This window comes from Phyllobates terribilis, unplaced genomic scaffold, assembly GCF_046119375.1.
Source record: "Phyllobates terribilis strain yellow unplaced genomic scaffold, ASM4611937v1 Scaffold_8__6_contigs__length_399053987, whole genome shotgun sequence".
Taxonomy (NCBI): Eukaryota; Metazoa; Chordata; class Amphibia; order Anura; family Dendrobatidae; genus Phyllobates; species Phyllobates terribilis.
In genome coordinates, this window is record NW_027362768.1 from 301456626 (window position 1) to 301479371 (window position 22746).

The 22746-nt window shown below is 42.7% G+C and overlaps 1 protein-coding gene across 3 annotated transcripts in view; it reads left to right on the top strand.

Moving 5' to 3' along the window:
- VGLL4 (vestigial like family member 4) overlaps positions 1 to 18232 on the top strand; it is a 97159-nt gene extending 78927 nt beyond the window's left edge. For all 3 annotated transcript variants that reach the window (XM_073644508.1, XM_073644506.1, XM_073644507.1), the window contains 3 exons: positions 10985 to 11204; positions 13038 to 13161; positions 13469 to 18232. In XM_073644508.1, the coding sequence (XP_073500609.1) occupies positions 10985 to 11204; positions 13038 to 13161; positions 13469 to 13737 (613 nt within the window). In that variant the 3' untranslated portion in view covers positions 13738 to 18232. The remainder of the gene's footprint in view (positions 1 to 10984; positions 11205 to 13037; positions 13162 to 13468) is intronic.
- The last annotated feature ends 4514 nt before the right edge of the window (positions 18233 to 22746 follow it).

Below are 22746 nucleotides of genomic sequence, written 5' to 3' on the forward strand. Positions count from 1 at the left end.
CTTTTCTTCACAGATTTCCATGGCCTCTTGTCCCATCGTTTAGTTGGATGCCTAGTTCCTTTCTGATTTTTTTTTCTTTTATAGTTCTGTAGACACTAGAGAAACGCTAATGGGGCACTGCCGCTTTAAATAGAGGTCTGAGGCCTGACCTACAGTTGTGTGGTTTTCTTGTTTGTCAGACTGGAGCCATTTTCTCATTTTCACAGTTCAACTGAAAACAAAGGGCCCCTTATCCTCTCCAAACGCTCTGCTCTTAGGGCTGACATCAGCCTTTTCCCAGCAGGCAGTGTTTCAAAATTAAGAGTCCTCTCGCAGATCAGGGAATGGGTCACGCACCCTTTTCTATTGGCAGTTCCCTGCTTGCCATGTCTGCCAAAAACAACAGTGGCAACAAAAGCCCATCTCGTCTTGTACTGTGCCGCTATACTGTCTACGTGCCTTGTGCCTCCAGGGCTGCTGTGCTGTATAGCCCTGCAGATGTCTGCTTACAATATAACCTCCTCTCTGGGCTCAAACGTCCCCATTTTCCCGTCTATAGACTTTTTATGTTACAAGCACAGTTAGTACAGCTGTGTCTAAAGTCGCAGGTGGACGCCGCTAGACATCCAGTGGTTTTATCCCTTTTGGATTCTATAAAAGAACAAAAAGATTTCCTTGGCTGGAAATTCTGGTCTTCATCCAATGCTGTATTTAAATGTCGGGTGATTTTGTGAAACATGTCACCTGATGTCTTGGCGCACAGCAGAATAAGACGCTGACCGCTGGTCCTGCCTCTCTGAATAGACTCCAAAGTACAGGTCCGAGAGTGTGATCAGTGATTCAGTAGGCGCACCACTAGATTTCCAAAACGAAAGAGCTTTCATTAAAAAAATAAATAAAATTAAAAACGTTAACGTTTTAGTTGATGCTCATTTTAAAGAATATTAAAGGGGTGGAATAATTTTCATTATTCAGGAGCACACTGCTCCCCAGCTTTTCTACTTACCAGGGCGCAGTGGGCTCCTGATTGACAGTTTGGACCATCAGCATAGCTGTGCCGCTGGTCTGAACTGTGTGCTCTCCGATACTGCAAGAAGAGGAGAAGAAAGCACATGGGCACTGACGCTTGGTGGATCCACCTATCCGCCCAGCTTAAAGGGGCGATCAAGGATCTATACATGTTGTTTTTTTTTTCCTACAGACCTAAAAACTAAAAGGAAGGTAGTTGCTAACTGCCTGTTGTGCCTGGCTCTGATCTCTTCCGGCACAGAGCGGTCACAGACCACTCCTGCCGGTGATGCAGCGGCTTCACTTCCTGAGCTTCTGCTCTGTTGAATGGGGCGTGACTGCTGACGTCATGCTGATTGACTGCCAGATTCCCGCTAACTAACTGCAGGGAGCCGGCTGTCAATCAGCATGACAACAGAGCAGCCCAGAAGAAGAGGACATACAGCAGCTGAATCGCCGGCAGGAACGGTCTATCACACACACATATATATATATATATATATATATATATATTTTATATATATATATATATATATATATATATATATATATATATATATATATATATATATATATATATATATATATATATATATATATATGTATATATGTATATATGTATATATGTATATATGTGTATATGTATATATATATATATATATATATATATGTGTGTGTTTATGTATGATAGTCCTGGACAACCCCTTTTACTAGCAACTTGTACAAGCTCTATAAAAAGGAGCCTGTAAGTGCTGTGCTCCTTGCTTAGGAGACCAGTTGATGATGTTACCTAGGTTACCGGCCACCTCTGCAGCATGAGCAGAACACAATTAAATTAAAAATCCCTCTTTAACAATTTATGATGATGAGAAATCCCTTTTAAGAGTTGCATATTACCAGACTTCACTTCTTATAGCTATATAGATGTGTGGGGGTGTGTGTGTGTATGTACAGTACAGACCAAAAGTTTGGACACACCTCATTTAAAGATTTTTCTGTATTTTCATGACTATGAAAATTGTACAAGCCACCTTTTGCTTTGATGACTGCTTTGCACACTCTTGGCATTCTCTTGATGAGCTTCAAGAGGTAGTCACCGGAAATGATCTTCTAACAATCTTGAAGGAGTTCCCAGAGATGCTTAGCACTTGTTGTCCAGCTCACCCCAAACCATCTCGATTGGGTTCAGGTCTGGTGACTGTGGAGGCCAGGTCATCTGGCGTAGCACCCCATCACTCTGCTTCTTGGTCAAATAGCCATTACACAGCCTGGAGGTGTGTTTGGGGTCATTGTCCTGTTGAAAAATAAATGATGGTCCAACTAAACGCAAACCGGATGGAATAGCATGCCGCAGCAAGATGCTGTGGTAGCCATGCTGGTTCAGTATGCCTTCAATCTTGAATAAATCCCCAACAGTGTCACCAGCAAAGCACCCCCACACCATCACACCTCCTCCTCCATGCTTCACGGTGGGAACCAGGCATGTAGAGTCCATCCGTTCACCTTTTCTGCGTCGCACAAAGACACGGTGGTTGGAACCAAAGATCTCAAATTTGGACTCATCAGACCAAAGCACAGATTTCCACTGGTCAAATGTCCATTCCTTGTGTTCTTTAGCCCAAACAAGTCTCTTCTGCTTGTTGCCTGTCCTTAGCAGTGGTTTCCTAGCAGCTATTTTACCATGAAGGCCTGCTGCACAAAGTCTCCTCTTAACAGTTGTTGTAGAGGTGTCTGCTGCTAGAACTCTGTGTGGCATTGACCTGGTCTCTAATCTGAGCTGCTGTTAACCTGCGATTTCTGAGGCTGGCGACTCGGATAAACTTATCCTCAGAAGCAGAGGTGACTCTTGGTCTTCCTTTCCTGGGGCGATCCTCGTGAGCCAGTTTCTTTGTAGCGCTTGATGGTTTTTGCAACTTCACTTGGGGACACTTTCAAAGTTTGCCCAATTTTTCAGACTGACTGACCTTCATTTCTTAAAGTAATGATGGCCACTCGTTTTTCTTTACTTAGCTGCTTTTTTCTTGCCATAATGCAAATTCTAACAGTCTATTCAGTAGGACTATCAACTGTGTATCCACCTGACTTCTGTACTACACAACTGATGGTCCCAACCCCATTTATAAGGCAAGAAATCCCACTTCTTAAACCTGACAGGGCACACCTGTGAAGTGAAAACCATTTCCGGTGACTACCTCTTGAAGTTCATCAAGAGAATGCCAAGAGTGTGCAAAGCCGTCATCAAAGCAAAAGGTGGCTACTTTGAAGAACCTAGAATATAAGACATATTTTCAGTTGTTTCACACTTTTTTGTTAAGTATATAATTCCACATGTGTTATTACATAGTTTTGATGCCTTCAGTGTGAATGTACAGAAAAATCTTTAAATGAGAAGGTGTGTCCAAACTTTTGGTCTGTACTAAAAAAAAAAAAAAAAAAAAAAAAAAATATTATATATATATATATATATATATATATATATATATATATATATATATATATATATATATATATATATATATATATATATATATATATATATATATATATATATATATATATATATATATATATATATATATATATATATCTCATGACTGTGTAAATAATGAAAAATAGGCAGCCAGAAGAAAGAGAAAAATTACTTTCAAGATTAGAAAGACTCAAGGAAGGCAGCCAGAATTACAGACGCTACTATGGCTCTGATATGTACTATGGTTGATGGGCTTCTGTATCAAAATTCCCTTAGGCCAGGTTCAGACTGCCGTATTTCACGGTCTGTGTATGGACGGCAATGCCAGGCCTGACTGCCAGTGTCCTGACCCTTAACTTTCATTTATATAAGCATATATGAGTTTGTAAGTACGGGCCAGGAAGGCCACGATCAGTCCACATTGATGTCCGTGTATATACCGCAAAATATGGCTATCTGGTGTAAAGATGAGACGGTCTTTTTGCCTGTGGCAACCAGAGTTTGATTTTTCTCAAGTGCATTGGGAAGCTGAAATCTCAATTCTGATTGGTTGCTAATGGAAATAATGCCACTTTTTCCCTCGATACACATTTTATATAGGAGATCTTTGAGGCATGCCAGATAACATTGGCAGTGTGTTGTGCGCCATCTGCCCTGGCAAGACACGGTCAATGGTGAATAAAGCTCCGTTTTCTGAATAATGCCCGCTTGCACCTGGAGTTGCCATTGTGCTTACAGAAAAGTGGCAGAACAGTTGATCAGAAATCCCCCCCTTGTGACTAAGTTACCCCCAGATATGAGGGATAAAGACCATATTATTAAGTTGTTTTTTTTTTTCCATCTTTATTGTTGAGTTAAATAATTACTTTTGCATTGTGCTTCTATTTTCACTAAAGTCACATAGGCCGTGTTGCCCATGGCAACCAATCAGAGCTCCGCTTCTATTTATTAAACTGCTCTGGAAAAATTAAAGCTGCCTTGTGATTGGTTGTAATTAGTAACATTGTCAATTTTTCAGGTAGGTTTGATAAATGAGGTCTGTGGTCGCTATTGTGCTGCTTCGACACCTCAGCCTCAAATATTTTTTTGCTGGTGACAACATTCAGTCCATACTTTCCAACATTTGAATCCCCATTCACATAACGAATAGAAATGCCCACAAAGTCATTTATCAAAAATGCTCATTTTAAAGCATATTTGTATAAACGCAGCGCTCGTCGGGTCCATTGTGGGCCCAATCCTCGACATGGGATTCTGGATTTATAATTCTACTATATGCCGGTATACCCAGTGTGTTATAGGGTGCCCTAAAATAACTATTGGTGGCACCTAACGTTAGGTGGGCACAGTATAACATATTATGGGCTAGTTGCTGAATGTTATAATTACGTGACTCTATGAATTTCCTGGCGCCTTTGTTCGCTGGGTATTCTGGATACTCTGTGAAATATATATATGTGTGTGTGTGTGTATATATGTGTAATATATTTATTATTTACAGGGTAGTCCAAAAGTAGGTGGACAGAAAGTGTAATAAGGTTATGAAGGGGGAGATTTATCAAACATGGTGTAAAGTGAAACTGGCTCAGTTGCCCTTAGCAACCAATCAGATTCCACTTTTCATTCCTCACAGACTCTTTGGAAAATGAAAGGTGGAATTTGATTGGTTGCTAAGGGCAACTGAGCCAGTTTCACAGATCTAGTTTTCACAGATAGATCTCCCCCAAATCTGTTTTCTTTTCTGATAACACATAATGGCAAATAATTTAAATACAGAAAAAAGAAAATGGATTTTAACAGAGTATTGGAAATCTCAAAATGCTGAAACTGTTAGAGCAAATTGAGTTGAAACATTTGCTACTCAAGCCCCAAAGAGACAAACCATTTACTGCATTCGTGACAAATTCAATGCCACTGGCTCAATCCTTAATGCTCCAAAAACTGGTCGACCCAAAACAGTCTGTACAGAAGATAATAAACAACTTGTTGCTGAAACATTTGTTCAGAGTCCAAAAAAGTCCACAGAAGAGCCTCTTTGGAATTGGGAATTTCACGAGCTTCTATCATGTGAATCCTGAAATCTATTGGGTGGAAAGCTGATCGTCCACGTCTAATTCATGGTTTATTGGAGGATGATCCAGACAGGCGGCCGCAATTTAGTGTTTGATAAATCTCCCCCTTCATAACCTTATTACACTTTCTGTCCACCTACTTTTGGACCACCCTGTGTGTAATATATATATATATATATATTACACGATGCACAGACTAGAAATGGATAAAAATCATATCCAGCACGCTATTGAAAAACAGTCCGTTTTTTTATCATATGGACATCTGAATTGGACCTTTAAAAAAAAAAATCGAATGCATTTTTTTTATACTTCCTAAACTCTGTGCCGAGCGTTGTAGAACCATTGTAATTCATCCAGGCAGTTCATTTGTGTGTTGTAGTTGAGCCCAGTAACCTTCAGCACTTTGTCCATGTTTCATGCTGAATCGCTGGTAACGGCCTAACACTTGCCCACTCATAATGTCTTGGATGTGCATAATACTCAGAGCTAACCATGAGAAACCGGATTAAGAAATGGAGGGGGAAAAAAAAAGTTCCCTGGAAGAGGAGGAACCTGCATTCAGACTGTAATGAAAGTGCCCCATAAATTGAAGTTTTCATTTTGCACATTTCCCAGATGTTTCCTGAGGTTCGTCAGATGTAACATTTACTAGAAAGTTGGACTCCTGGGAAGATGGTTGTTGTGGAGATTGTTGCTACAGACATTCATTCTTGGGAAAGTTTTGGAACAACTTCTGCTCCCGTCTCGAGTTTTAATCCATTCAGCTTGCACGCACTAAATGGAGGGAAAATAAACCCCGGCTGTAGCAGAGAAATGTATACTATGACCCACTTTCCAAATCTGTTAGCCAAAGTAAATCGTAGCCTGAACACCCATTTAGTAGGAGGATCTCCCTAAAATGATGCATTGAGGGGTGTAACCATAGATGGTCATTTTCCCTATATGAGAATTTCTGTTCTATAAATGTTGCATGATCAGATTTTGCATTGTGACCCAGGAATTTTTGGGTTATACTTCTGATGCTATCCTTTGGCCTGATTTTGCTGGCAGGGTCACATTTTATTGCCACATACCAAATCCTAGTTATTGTGCTTTAAAGTTATACCAACAAAAAGCAAGAAAATAGTGCACTAAAGTTTCATAAAACTGAATACTTTATTGAAGTAAATAATAAATAGGTGACACCAAATAGATAAAAAGCAGAGTAACCCAAACAGGGGACCACATAAGCAATGTATAGTACAACTTGTAAGTTATATGATCTGCTACCCAGTGTCTATAGTATATGTTCCTGTGAACAATAAAAAACGAGATATATAATTTTCACTTAAAAAGCATTTGCGTAATGTGATGAAGAGAAGGCCTAGTTACTGTGTAGCCCTGGTGCCCCAGCGCGCGTTTCACCTTAGCTTCGTCAGGTGGCATCTATAATATACAATACAAAATTATATATCTCATTTGTATTGTTCACAGGGAAATCTACTATAGGCACTGGGAGCATACCATATAATTTACAAGTATTACTATATATTTCTTATGTAGTCCTCCATTGGGTTATTCTGCTTTCTATCTCTTTGTTACCTATTTATTAGATTTACTTAAAAGTATTTTGTTTTATGGGATTTTAGTGCACTATTTTCTTGCTTTTTCATGGTATAATTAGTGATTGGGTGCGTCTCAGTCACAATATTTTATTATCTGCTCAGGTCCTTGTTGGTCCTATTGTGCTTTAAAGTGTAAGCTACTAGATGGCGGTTGGCTGAACAATCGTTTCTGCTGACCACTATCTCCCCTATACACAGGAACGCTTGGCCGGGTGCTCCTGTCTTCTGTGGGAGATCCACTGTGAGACTGGCGTCTTATCTCCAGTGAGAATGGAAGGATTAGCTGCTGAAATTCGGATCGTTCTCTTCCCCAGCGACATCTGTCTGGGTAATTTGGGAAGCCGCCATACACCCTAAACTGTTTACTGATTTCTTCAATAGCTGAGGCTTCCACTGACACTTTAGTCTGTGTATGGTGCCCAACCCATTTCAAGTACCATTCAAATATGACAATCTATAGTGATATATCTTGATTGGTACTGCTGGACTTAAATACACAAAATATATAGCCACACACCGTTTCCTCCTCTCCAATTAGGGTCTAGTTCCCCAATTCTCCGGAGCGGTGGGAGTCCCAATAGTCGTGATCAGCATACTGTTGCCTGTTCTATCCATAAACAGGAGATTAACTGTTTATTCCCAATTAAGCAAGTTATTAGCTAAGATCTCTACTTGCAGTCTGTGGGCAGAAATGTTTATATTCAGTACTGATCCGTCGCTGATCATGACCCGCAGATCCAAAGGGATCCACTGTAACGAGCCATGCACTGTGTGAGCAGAACCTTTTCTGGATCTGTCTTTAGCCTCTGAATACAAAGAACAAAGTTGACTTTCATGCCTGCACGAAGAGATTTGTTAAACATAAAAAGCTGGTGAAATCTCAGCTGCTCCTCCGTCCTGTCATGAGGCATCGGAGAGGACTTTTACTTTGACATGGTGCTCACCAGCCCGTTTTGTGCAGAGCGAGCGCTTGCCAAGTTTGTGAGGCCCAAGGCTCTCTGGTGGGAGGACGCTGGGCTGTCTCCATGCTCTTTGGCAATGATTAAAGTGAGGTTAGTATTATAAAAAAAGCCTTTCATTTCATTCCCTTATCCTATATTCTTCTGTTTCATCCCAGATGGTAATTTCATATTCTCATCTGCAGTTAATTTAAACTGTGAGACAGCAAACTGGGATTAGTGTCCTGTTATATGGGAGAAGGGTATCCAGCGGCAGGGCATGGTGTCATACTTATAGATTAAATATTAACCTATTCTGCGCCTCTTCCTCTATGACCTGATGTCTGCAGATTGGACAGCATTCTCACAGAGACAGGTTCCCTTTAAGATTCTAGAGGTGCAGATTGTTGGTAACAATAAAATGTCTATAGTATAATTACTAGTCATTAATTTTTACAGCAGTAGTAATACAAATATATGACTTCAACTCGGCTTCACTTTTTCCGCACTACACGTGGAGGGCAGGTAGAGAGCGACAGAGGCCGCCCGCACTACACGTGGAGGGCAGGTAGAGAGCGACAGAGGCCGCCCGCACTACACGTGGAGGGCAGGTAGAGAGCGACAGAGGCCGCCCGCACTACACGTGGAGGGCAGGTAGAGAGCGACAGAGGCCGCCCGCACTACACGTGGAGGGCAGGTAGAGAGCGACAGAGGCCGCCCGCACTACACGTGGAGGGCAGGTAGAGAGCGACAGAGGCCGCCCGCACTACACGTGGAGGGCAGGTAGAGAGCGACAGAGGCCGCCCGCACTACACGTGGAGGGCAGGTAGAGAGCGACAGAGGCCGCCCGCACTACACGTGGAGGGCAGGTAGAGCGTGACACACCCTGCACTGCACATGGAGGATAAGCAGAGAGCGACAGAGGCCGCCCGCACTACACGTGGAGGGCAGGTAGAGAGTGACAGACCCTGCACTGCACATGGAGGATAAGCAGAGAGCGACAGAGGCCGCCCGCACTACACATGGAGGGCAGGTAGAGAGTGACAGACCCTGCACTGCACGTGGAGGGCAGGTAGAGAGCGACAGAGGCCGCCCGCACTACACGTGGAGGGCAGGTAGAGAGCGACAGAGGCCGCCCGCACTACACGTGGAGGGCAGGTAGAGAGCGACAGAGGCCGCCCGCACTACACGTGGAGGGCAGGTAGAGAGCGACAGAGGCCGCCCGCACTACACGTGGAGGGCAGGTAGAGAGCGACAGAGGCCGCCCGCACTACACGTGGAGGGCAGGTAGAGAGCGACAGAGGCCGCCCGCACTACACGTGGAGGGCAGGTAGAGAGCGACAGAGGCCGCCCGCACTACACGTGGAGGGCAGGTAGAGAGCGACAGAGGCCGCCCGCACTACACGTGGAGGGCAGGTAGAGAGCGACAGAGGCCGCCCGCACTACACGTGGAGGGCAGGTAGAGAGCGACAGAGGCCGCCCGCACTACACGTGGAGGGCAGGTAGAGAGCGACAGAGGCCGCCCGCACTACACGTGGAGGGCAGGTAGAGAGCGACAGAGGCCGCCCGCACTACACGTGGAGGGCAGGTAGAGCGCGACACACCCTGCACTGCACATGGAGGATAAGCAGAGAGCGACAGAGGCCGCCCGCACTACACGTGGAGGGCAGGTAGAGAGTGACAGACCCTGCACTGCACATGGAGGATAAGCAGAGAGCGACAGAGGCCGCCCGCACTACACGTGGAGGGCAGGTAGAGAGTGACAGACCCTGCACTGCACGTGGAGGGCAGGTAGAGAGCGACAGAGGCTGCCCGCACTACACGTGGAGGGCAGGTAGAGAGCGACAGAGGCCGCCCGCACTACACGTGGAGGGCAGGTAGAGCGTGACAGACCCCGCACTGCACATGGAGGATAAGCAGAGAGCGACAGAGGCCGCCCGCACTACACGTGGAGGGCAGGCAGAGAGCGACAGAGGCCGCCCGCACTACACGTGGAGGGCAGGTAGAGCGTGACAGACCCCGCACTGCACGTGGAGGGCAGGCTGAGAGCGACAGAGGCCGCCCGCACTACACATGGAGGGCTCAGGTGAAGACCCCATGCATCGGCACCAGTTTGTGCAAGGCTGTATCTTTCTGCCTAGAAAGAGATGGCGCCATAGACAGAGGGCTCCAGTGATGTTTCTCTCCTATGATGGTGTGGAGTGTGGGTATAGGACATAAGCAAAATGCTACGGACCTGGAATGAATAGGGAGGAGGCAAAATCCAGGGTGAGGGCTCCAACTTTTCATTATTCCTTGGTGGAGTGCTCTCTTAGTGTGTGTGTAGCCTTTTGGTTTGCCTGCACTTCAGGCGAGGCATTCTAAGAATTGTAGTTCAACTACACAGGACAGGTCATCTGTACTATCCTGACCATAGGACAGCCCAGATTAGTGGCTGATTCCCCTCACTTTGTCCTACTCTCCAGCACTGTCTTCTAATAGTCGTGACTTCTATCAGAACGTGATTGCCATTTTGGCTGTGAAATGATGGATATGTATGGATGCGATGGATTAAGTGAGCGTTTAAAGCATGTAGGGTAAATATATTGTTTGGTCTAGGGTCTGAATAAAGTCACGGGTGTTATATAAGCCAAACCCTTCAAAAATGCTACTGTTGGTCAGGTAGACCTCAGAGCGGTCACCACACATGAGCATATATACAACTTCTTATGTCAGTTTGAAGGAGGTCGTTAGGACATGGATAGGCCACCAAATGTTACATCAGCGGGGGGTCGAACCTTCAAATGGCGGTACCTAGTATTGATGGTCATGAGCCACTTGTCTTATGTAAACAGTGAAGGCGGCCATCTGGTGCCAGTAAGATGTTGAATGACAAGGCAACCTAACATCATGGATTTATTCTCTCTGCAGAACCAAGGGGCTTAATGGAGATTACAGAAAAGATCCACGGGACCGAAGTCGCAGCCCAATAGAAAGAGCAGCAGCTCCAACAATGGGTTTACATGCAAGTCATATGTATTCCTCAATTCCCCCTATCAGTATGGATCAGCCACTGGCACTCACCAAAAACAGTGATCTGTCCAGGAGCTTGGGCATGACGCCCAGCATGAGCCCCGTGGAACGACAACAGGTAATAAACTTTTTCCAGTATTTTCATATTGTTTAGCTTTTTGGTTTATCTGACATGCGTAGGTTCAGTGTTATGGTTCAACTTTAGTAAGATTGTATGTAGTGCCAGGAGCTGCCCACGAGGCACGTCTATCACTTCGTGTCATCTTCTGTGGTTAGGAGTGTCCTCCTGGCCAATAGCCATGCCCTACTGCTGAACATCCCTACTGAGGTCCTCTGTGCTGCAGTTAGGTGCTAGGTAATTACAATGCCCCACTACTTTCTGTAGTGGGAAACTGTATTTCTACTACAAATATAGTATCTAGATGCAAACTAGAGTCAGAACTTGAAAATACATGTCTTAAGGGGAACTGGTCAGGAAATTCATGCTGCCCAAACCTTAGGCACCATGAATCGCAGCCTGGCTGCATGACAGCAGTCAGGTAAATTATTGTCTGAAACGCTCCGGCTTTTCAGAGAGAACATACTGTACTTTGAAGTTCCGACCTGGGACGATAGCCAGAGATTAGACTAATCCGGTTCTGCCCCTGGCCGACTCTTCCCAGCACTGCAAAAAGTTATTGACAAGTTTCTCCCTATTAACATATGAGGGAGAGGCCTGTCAATCACACCTAGTAGTGCTGGGAAGAGCCGAGGTGACGCTGGACTAGTCTCGTCTCTGGCTATGGTCCCCGGCCGGATTTTCAAAGTATGTTTTTGTTGAAAAGCCGGCGTGCTTCATAGAACAACATACCTGTCTGCAATTGTGCAGCCAAGCTGCGATTCATGATGCTTGTGGTTTGGGTAGCATGAATCGCTTGACATGTTCCCTTTTTAAAGATGTGGAAGAAGAAACCTTGTTATGAGGTTTCGATAAAGGGTAACTTCTTTTACCTCTGAAATTTTAGATGACCCCTGTGGCTTGTGATTAAGTGCAGCGATTAGATTGCTTAAAACAGCGCATCATCAGAAAGCATCAAATGATGCACTGCTTAAATCGCCTGACCCGCTGCAGCCAATCATAGGTCACTGCTCCACCAGCCACAGGACCAATCATAGGCTGCATCTTCCTGTGGCTGATGGAACAGTGACCTATCTTCTTCCTGTGCTGGTACAGAACACTGAGCTACAGATCTTCCTGCTGTGTACCCCCCTATTTCTCTCCCCGGAAGACACGGCCTGTCCTTCCATGACCCTGCGATGGCAGTGCCAAGGAGTTTGACACTTTGGATTACTCCGAAAATTATAGCTGATCTTGGCAGTGGGGGAGCATTCAAACAAAAAGGTATTATGTCTTAAAGGGTTGGTCCACTTTGTGTAACCTTAGGTAAACTGAAGTACAGCAAAAACTGGATGACTTTCCCCTTTAACTTCTTGTTTAACCTCGTAATACAATTATACCAGGTGCCTTCCAGGCACATTTTCCATTGCTGAACCCATACTTGGAGCGTGCACCTGATTTTTTTTTTTTTTTTTCTCGTATAAGGAGCGCAGAGTGAAATGGACTCTGTTTTTAGGGATTATGGCTCTATATTTAGCTTGTACTATTAAGCACAGAAAAGAATACTGGTATGTTTTCTGATTAAATCACAATTCTATTAAAGAAAGTTAGGATTACAGTAAGCGCTGGCAGTTCATCAGGGAACATGTTCTGTGGATCGTAGCCATAGTACAGTCTTGTCAAATGTGGGTTCAATCTGGTCTATAATTCTCCATGTCTTGTAAGGCTATGGAAGATGCCCACATAGATCAAAGTATAAGAAATAATGAATTTCTAAGCTCAATATATGGTTGGTAGTGATGTCCTTTTATCTGTAAATTAACAGGGCTAATATTTCTCTTCTCTTCATCCTAGAACCGACCATCAGTGATCACATGCGCTCCACCGAGCAACCGGAACTGCAACCTTTCTCACTGCCCAGTTGCCCACAGTGGTTGCGTTTCGGCTGTGCCGGCAAACTTTAGGCGGCCATCGAACAGTAAGTTAAAATCCAGTATATATTCTAGAATTGTCCTACTTTGGCCGTATACTGTATTTATGATTTATCTTCAGTCCTTGTTCCTGGCCAAGCTATTGCCCCTAGTCTATTTTAATACGATTTTGAGGGTGATAACTTTAAATATTATTGATTTTCACAAGATTTTATTGAGCAAGTTCCAGAGTATTGATCAATCTGGAACCCTTTTTAGCACCATATTCTTTAGATATTTTTGTGCCAGATTTTACTAACATGGAAACGCATTGTGCCATTTCTCCTTGTTCATGTCTGTGTTTTGTCCATTCAGCTTCAACCGCTTGTGACCCTGTGGTAGAAGAACATTTTCGTCGGAGCCTCGGCAAGAATTACAAAGAACCCGAGCCAGTAGCAAACTCTGTGTCCATCACTGGCTCGGTGGATGATCACTTTGCCAAGGCGCTTGGAGAAACCTGGCTCCAGATCAAAGCGGCCAAGGATGGAGTGTCCAGCAGCCCCGAATCTGCGTCTCGAAGAGGCCAATCTTCTCCTTCCTCTCACATGGTCAACCATAATCACTCCCCATCTGTACTATCGTAGAGTGAATCTCTATGAGATCAGGAGCAGCTGCTTTCACTGGGCTTTGAAAAAAAAAAATGCTAAAGATTAGTGTCAGGGGAAGGGGAGTTATTGTTTCTTTTGTGTACTCGCTTGGCACAAAGTGGATGCCTGTAAAAATCTTCTAGCAGGAACTATTGTCTTTTTGCATTGTAATGTAGCAACCTAATTTCCTGCCTCTGTTACCAAAGAACCTCTAATGCAAGCCTGCTACCCACTGACTGACCCACCACAGAACCCACTCGTTGTTGCGTCACACCAATTGGTTGATCCAAATGCTTTTTTGCTTACCAGCTTCTAGAACTAGTGCGCTTTGTGCATTTTTACTCATGTTTAATTTTTCTCTTGAGTTGTATCTTTATGTATATACTTGAAAAGAACTGTCATGTCTGATTTGCACTATTACGAGAGGATCAAGACTTCTTGTGACTGATATTCAGAGGGCAAACTGCTCAGATATGTCACTTGTAGATGCAGATATTTTGTCGGGCAAGCCAATGGCTTACAATGGTGCAATTTCCTTTACCAATACTTTGCCGTTCCCCAGCTGGTCTATGTATGCTGAGCACCAGTGATGACTCGTGGACTTGACATGTAACCGCTGCAGCCAATGACCAGCTGACACTGAGATTGACAGCAGCGGCCACATGCTTTGAAGTCTGGAAAAATCAGCAGCCTATTGGTATGGGTAGTAGAGCTCTTTGTCATTTTTATACCATCGTAAGCCCCTTTTAAACTTTCACGTATTTTGGGCTTTCTTGTCATCTTGGTCCCCACAGTCCACTTTTGGCAAAAAAAAATAAATGTTTAAAATAAAAAAAAGCCCTGGACCCGGATGCTACTACACTGAGTGCCCAATTATTAGATGAGTATTTTGACCATGTTATCATTTTTATGCAGATTTTCTAACTCTAAGCTGCATAAACTTGGATTCCGCACATTTGGTGATATGTATTGGTGTAATGAGGGAGGGTGAGGCCTAAGGATACAACACCCTTTATCAAGGTGTGCAGAATTATTTATCAGCTTGTTTTCCTCAGGCAAAATAGGCCTACAAAGATTTACCAGATTCAAATAGTGAAAAATTGTTAAAAGTCTTAGAGGATGCAGCACTTTTGAAAGTGCTAAGTTAATGGGGCACGATCACAGAATCATCAAAAGTTTTGTTGCAAATAGTCCACAGGGTCGCAAAAAACGTGTTGAGAAAAAAACGCACAATAACTGCCAAAGATTTTGGAATAATTAAACGTGATGCGACCAGGAAGCCATTATCCTCCAGTGCTGTCATATTATAGAACTGCAACCTCCCTGGAGGCCCAGAAGTACAAGGTGTTCAGTGCTCAGAGATTTGGCTTTGGTGAGGAAGGGTGAAACCCGACCACCACTGAACAAGACACAGAAAATGAAACGTCAAGACTGGACCAAGAAATAGAGACTTTGATGCTGTGATAGAGCATTGTCCTGCATAAAAAAATCATGGTTTTCTTGAAAGATGTAGACTTTTTTTTCCTGTACCACTGCTTGAAGAAAGTATCTTCTGAAACCTGGCAAGAGGTTTGGCAGTTGATTTTTGACTCCCATCTTCAACCCGAAAAAGGTCCAACTAGCTCATCATTAATAATAGCAGTACCCCACCTCCACCTTGCTGATGTCTGAGTGGAAGTGGAAGTCTGTGCCCATTATTGTTCCAGTCATGGGCTCCTTCCATCTGGTCTGTCAAGAGTCACTCTAATCAGTCCATAAAACCTTGGCAGTCTTGATGTTTCACCTCCTTTGTCTTGTTTAGTGGTGGTCGGGTTTCATCCTTCCTTACCTTGGTGATGTCTGAGCACTGAACACCTTGTACTTCTAGGTCTCCACGGAGGTTCCTGGTTGCTTGAGGTTTGGTTCTTCACTTTCCCTCATTACACATCACCTGATCTACTTCATCCAATAAGCATCCAAGTTTATACAGTTTGGAGTTGGAAAATCTGCATAAAAATGATAATATGGTCAAAATACTAAGTTGCCGAATTATTGTGCACACAGTGTAGGTCCACGAGTTATCGGGCAGCATTCTAAACATTGGCTTAGCTCGCAAAATTGCTGCATGCACAGTAGGTCAACTTCTCGGATGACATCATTGAGGACTAGGAAGGTCTGGAACAGAGCGTATCGATCAGACTTTTTGTCGTCTTTCGCACCTGGACTGCAAGTCAGAGACCAGGGGTCTGCAGTTTTCAAGCACAGAGGTCCGAAAGAGTAATAGTGCGTTGCGTGCATTCTTCATGATAAAATAGCTGGTAACTATTAATTTCAAGACAAGATCAGAATACGTATTATTCTCCTCAGATTTAGTTTATTTTTATCAGTATAGTCCTCTGACATACTTACTGCTGGTACAGTTGTACTCATGTAATATTATATTTGCGGTAACCAGCTAGAGCCTCCGGACAGGCGTTGGTAAATCTGTTAATTAATTCTGATAATGTGTGGTACAGGATGCTGTGTATCTCTGCTAAGCAATGGGCTACAGTTGCTTCTGTTTGTGTCTTATGTTTTTAGATCGACGGCCAAACAAGATTAGACTATATTGACCTTACCCCTGAAATCTGTCAAATTAACATTTTTTGGAGTGAGTTTAAAGGGAATCTGTCAGTAGGTTTTTGCTGAGAACAGCATGATCTTGGAGTAGATACCCCAATTCCAGTGATGTATCACTTCCTGGGCTATGTTTTGCTTTTTCAATACAATCAGTGTTTTATCAGCAGGAGATTATCACTACAGGACTATTTGTCTCATGCCTCCTTGTCCAACCCCACACCTGATTGGCTGCTTTCTGTCAATATAAAATTTACATAGAAAGCAGCCAACCAGAGGTGTGGGCGGGGTTATACACAGCTCAGCAAGCTTAGATTTGCAGCAGAGAAAACTGTGATTTTTATCAATCTGTGCACCCAGTAAACTAAGTGATACATCACTGGAATCATGGTCTCTGTCCCTACACCATGCTTTTGTCAGATTAAATAGCAAAATCCCGCTGACTGATTTCTTTTAATGCTTTGTGCAAGTTGGTGTCACATTTACATTCCTTTTTTTATCCATGATTCAATTTTATTTTGCCAGCTGTAAAATAGCTCCAAACCGAAAAAAAATATATACAAAAGCTATTTTTTTTTAATTAACCTTTTAATCACCTTCCCACCCCCCTTTTAACATCCATACATTCCAGCCTTCTCATGAAAACATTGATATTTCATATATAAGTATATATTATCTCTATATTTTAAATCTACACCTATTACTGTTTTAGCCTTCACAGTGCAGGAGTGACTCCATCTAGAGAAACGGGCCCAGTCATGGTGTGTGTGGCCCCTTCCCGTGCCACAAGCTGCTCCATTGAGTGATGTAAATTATATTGTCACCATGCCGGTGGCATATATTCAATATTATCCCAAAATTCAGACATTTCACTACTATGTTATTGGGTAGTCCATGCTTTTTAGCGTCTGCCATTCAATGTAGAAAAAAAGAGGAGAATGCCGGGAAAAAAAACAAAACAAAAAAAAAACAAACTTTTAAATGAACACTTTTTTTTATATAGGTAACTTTAAGACCATCATTACGCTGTGCGTAAAGAATGTACAGAAAAATTTGTAGGTATTTTTTTGAAGAACAATTAATTTGTTAATGATATGTAGCTATTTAATTTGCCCTTTCTTTAATTGTAATCATATCATTCTGGGTTTGTTTGTTTCTTTTTTTTTTTTTGGGTTGTTTGGAATAAAAAAGTTGATCTTTTTATTTTTTTTATTTTTTCCTCTCGTTATAGATGTGTCTGTAGTACAGTGATGTGCAGGTACACTTGTATTCTATAGAAACGCTGCATTAATATTGGATAGCCCACTAGCATGTTGTTGCTCCAGTCTGAGTAGTTTGGAGGTGGACTCTGTGCAAAGTGAACACATTGCTGTTTGTTATCCTGGACGTAAGGTGGTGTTGTTTTTTTTTCTTCTTTTTTTTTTTTAGGAAAAAAAAAAAGTAAAAATGTCGGAGAAGACCCATGGACTCGATTTTGGGTTTTCTCTTTTGTAAGTGTCCTGGGTAGGAAGGCAATCTGATCACTTCAGCCGTGCAGAAGATGCGACTCTCACCGTAACAATCTCATATTTGTGTGTGTGTGTGTATATATATATATTGGAGGGAGGGTTTTCGTATCTCACGTGACTGTTGCCCTATCTGAGATAGGCGCGTTGTATGCACAACAGGCGGTCAAACCTTAGACACTAAAATAAACAGGAGCACTCGGCTGACAAAGTTGTTATTGTGTTGTTTGTTTAACCCCTAACGCATTTTATGGCCGTACGCAGATCTTTATGTAATATCTGACTGCACATCCGTGTCGGTTATTCTGCTATTAAATATTGGTAATGTATTGTGTAATGTCGCTGGTTCTAATGTACGTCTACATGTGAAAAAAAAAAAAAAATACATTTTTTCATTAAACTTTGAGTTAAAGTAACCCTCCACCATGGCACTGAGAAGTGGCCATAAGTTTTTCCTGACACCCTATGATTAACTTCTCTTTTGAAATTGGCATTCTGGTCCTCCTACATCCAAGATTGGCGCGGCACAAGCATGGGGAGTAGTGACCAGCCTAAACCACACCAACACAACCAAGGAAAGGCTGAGGAGGCATGATCAAGACTTACCGCTGATCTCCCCTCGTCACTGCTGCAGCCATCATGCGCACAGAAGGCCAGTTTTAGTGGAGAAGGCACGGGTGGGGTTGACTATACATGACAAATTTATAGTTGTTTTTCAGTGCCGGGGTGAACGGTAGCTTTAAGGGTGGTTTTTCATTTTTGGAGACATCACTAGATGTCTGACTACTGAGCGCTAAAGTGTCCAGTTCCGCTATTGGACTTTTATTAAATGAACAATCTGGTTTTGACATCTGATTGTCTCCCGTTCTGCTTAGAGGCAGCCATCATGTCTTTTCCTAATGAACAAAAGATCTAAAAGCACTAACTTGATTAAGATGTGAATATTCCCAAAGTAGATGAAATTTGAGAATTTTGTAAAGGAACAAAAAAATAAAAAATTGGGCTCTTGAGATCAATGTGTACTTGAAACCAGCGATAAGACAAAAGTAAAACCAAAATGTCTGCTTCTCCAGAATGAAACAATCTGCAGGACATTTTTCAACATTTCCAATTTTGTAAATCTGTAATATAGTGTTCTGTTTTGGCCTTGTTTTGTCTGGTAACTGATGGAAAAAAAAAAGTTTGGCAGGCCATCTTTTTTTTTTTTTTTTTTTTTGTACTTAAAAGTAGCCTTAAAGAACAATAAAGTGCTCTTAAACCGCACCAAGTCCCCGAGTGATTATTTCTTGTCATCATTCAGTGAATACGGTGTTCAGTTCTGGGCGCCACATTTAAAAAAAAAAAAAAAAGACAAAAAAACTGGAGCAAGTTCAGAGAAGAGCAACCAGGATGGTGAGCGGACTGCAAACTATGTCCTACGAGGAACGGTCAAAGGATCTGGGAATGTTTAGCTTACTAAAAAGAAGGCTAAGAGGAGACTTAACAGCTGTATGCAAATATCTGAAGGGATGTCACAGTATAGAGGGATCATCCTTATTCTCATTTGCACATGGAAACACAAGAAGCAATGGGATGAAACTGAGAGGGAGAAGATACAGATTAGAAAGTAGAATGAGTGGAACAGGCTGCCACGAGAGGTGGTGAGTTCTCCTTCAATGGAAGTCTTCAGACAGAGGCTGGACAGACATCTGTCTGAGATGGTTTAGTGACTCCTGTATTGAGCAGGGGGTGGGACACGATTACCCTGGGGGTCCCTTCCAGCTCTAACATTCCATGTGATACAACCTAGATTCTGTCAGAATATCAATAGCTCAGAATAGGATGTCAATTGGCCTAACATGTCACATCAATTTTTTTTTGGTGCAAAGTATTGACATAAAATATGACAACTATACACCACTAGTCGGTTGGCTTAGTGTCTATAGATGCGGCAAATTTATCATCCAGAATGAGCCACTGTGATGAATTTTACACTGTCTAAATATTACACAGTATTAGTAAAGCTGTCCAATTGTTTTGCCCCTATTGTTTCTCTTTGTAATATTATTTCTGGAAATTAGATAAATTACCATTTTGTTTTTAGACCATTTGAATGAGATTAGTAAATGTTTGTTTATTATTGCAGCTTAGAGGCATTTTAAAGGGAGTCGGTCACCTCCTCACCCCCCCCCCCCAAAATCCAAACACATACTTTTCATATAGGGGATTTAGCCCCAATAAAAATCATAATCATTTACTAATATTTTATATAAAAATGTATTTTACATCTGTAGGAGGGGCTCCAATGCACCCTTGGTGTGGCCAAGGACTCGCTGCACCCGTTCCACTCCCTCAATTACAATCCTTTGCACCTCTCCTTATGTTTGACGGTTCGCTCTTTGGAGTGCTGCCTGAATTGAATCCTCAGCCCATATTAACACTGTGTGGACTCTTTGCACTCACTGATACTGCAGGAGTCGTCCTTATCCCCTTTTCCAGTGTGTAGCGGCCGCTCCTAGTATCACAGAGTAGTAGGTGACCAATGCTGCCAGGAGATAGATGAGTGTGCTCACCCTCTGCTCCCGCAGTGTCGGTGTGTGGACGCTCTCATCTTCCTCTCCTGTCAGCATCGGCTGCCCACTACTGTGTGATCCTTTATGCAGCAAGCGCCCCCTGCAGATAGGGACGAGAGCACACTTCAATATCCTGTGCATGCAGGGCTAAGGAATCCATTCAGGCAGGTATGACTTTTTTTTTTTCTTTATAGGGCTATGTCCCCTATATGAATATATAAATGATTTTTGGGTGGTCAACTTTCATCACTTAAATGGAGTCTGTGACCCACAAAACTCAAACCGGAGTAGCGGTGAAGTAATTCGTTTTAGGGGATGTTCCATTTTAGTGTAAGTGCTTTGTATTTTTTCAGTTTGATTTTTTTCTTATGCAGAAAATCCTGTATTTAACTGATCAAGCAAAGTGGATGTGATTTCGTGAAAACTCATGAGTAGATTGATTTGCGCAACTGCGGTCCAGGTCAGTGGTACCTGGCAACAAGACAAGAGTACCGTGGCCATCTTGCAATCCAGCGTCCCCGACGTGGCATTTGATTTGTCAGGGCTGCTGCGACGTCATGACACACAGATGACATTGCGTCAACCCTGGCTAATCATAAGCCACGCTATGGACACTGGAAGGTAAGGGATTCGTAGGACTCTCGTCTAGCTGCTACGTACCATTGACCTGAACGCTAGACCGGAGTCCTGCGAATCGATCCACTCATCTCTAGCCATGGCCACTCTGTAATTAAATGGAACCTGTCACCAGGTTTTTGCTTTGTAATCGGAGAGCAGCATAATATAGGTGCAAAGACCCAGATTCCAGAGATGTATCACTTAGTGGGCTGGTTAGTGTAGTTTTGATAATCTCCTGTTGATAAAACAGTGATTTTATCATTAGAGGACTAGTAAACCTGCGGTAGTTGAGCATATGTATGAGCTCTGTATAACCCCGCCCCCACCACTGATTGGCAGCTTCCTGCTAGTGTAATCAGTGGTGTGGGCGGGGTTATACAGAGCTCCGCATTCAGAGAACTGCTAGATCTGCAGCAGATAAAACACTGATTTTATTAAAATGATTGCAAGCAGCTCAGTAAGCGACACGTCGATGGAACTGGGGTCTCTGCAGCTACATTATGCTGCTCTCAGATTGGGTAGCAAAAACCCGGTGACAGATTCCCTTTAAAGATCCTGTTGAACTATGCTTTTTTTATTTTTTTATTTGGGTGCGTTTTTGCCCTTACAGTCATCTTTCTTGAGTCGAAGAAAAACAAAAAAAACTCCATTGCATTTTTTCCCATGTAATTCAAGGTGCAGAATACCAGAATTTCTGCATATAGTAAAAAAAAACAAAAATACAATAATCAGAGCTGATTACTATTGTATGTATATCTCTTGTATGGAAGAAAAAAAACAGTAGTGTTCAAAATAATATCAGTGTGTTCAAATACATGAGTTAAGCACGAAATCTCTATACTAACTTTTATTTCCAGCATTGGGAACATTGCACACTGTTTTCTAATTCTAAACATGAAGAGAAATGTATATAATTTTTAACTACATTACAGAAATTAATAAAAAATGAACATCGGGCTGTTCTAAAAAACAGCAGTGTCTGCATTTGTCTTTACAAACTCACAATATGTACTTTTTTTTTGAGAATTTAGCATTCCTGTAAATTATTAACCTAATGTTTAGTTGTATACGCACAGTGTTTTAGAACTGCTTTATATAACATGTTGCATAGAGGCAACCAACTTCTGGCACCTGTGAACTGTTATTCCAGCCCAGGATGCTTCGACTACATCCCACAATTTTTTGGCATTTGTTGGCTTTGCCTCAGAAACGGCATTTTCACCCCACAAGTGTTCTATCGCAGAGTTCCCCAACTCCAGTCCTCAAAGCCCACCAACAGGCCATGTTTTCAGGATTTCCTTAATATTGCTCCGGTGATAATTCCATCACCTGCACAGACAATAACTCATCACCTGTGTAATACTAAGAAATCCTGAAGATATGATCTGTTTGTGGGCCTTGAGGACTGGAGTTGGGGAACACTGTTCTATCGGATTAAAGTCTGGAGATTGGGCTGGCTACTCCATAACCTCAATTTTGTTGGACTGGAACCAAGATTTTGCTTGTTTACTGGTGTGTTTAGGGTCGTTGTCTTGTTGAAACACCCATTTCAAGGGCATATCCTCTTCAGCATAAGGCAACATAACCTAATATAAGCAAACTGGTCCATGATCCCTGGTATGCGGTAAATAGGTCCCGCACCATAGTAAGAGAAACCTGCCCATATCATTATGCTTGCACCACCATGCTTCAGTGTATTCAGAGTGTACTTTGGATTGAATGCAGATTTTGGGGGT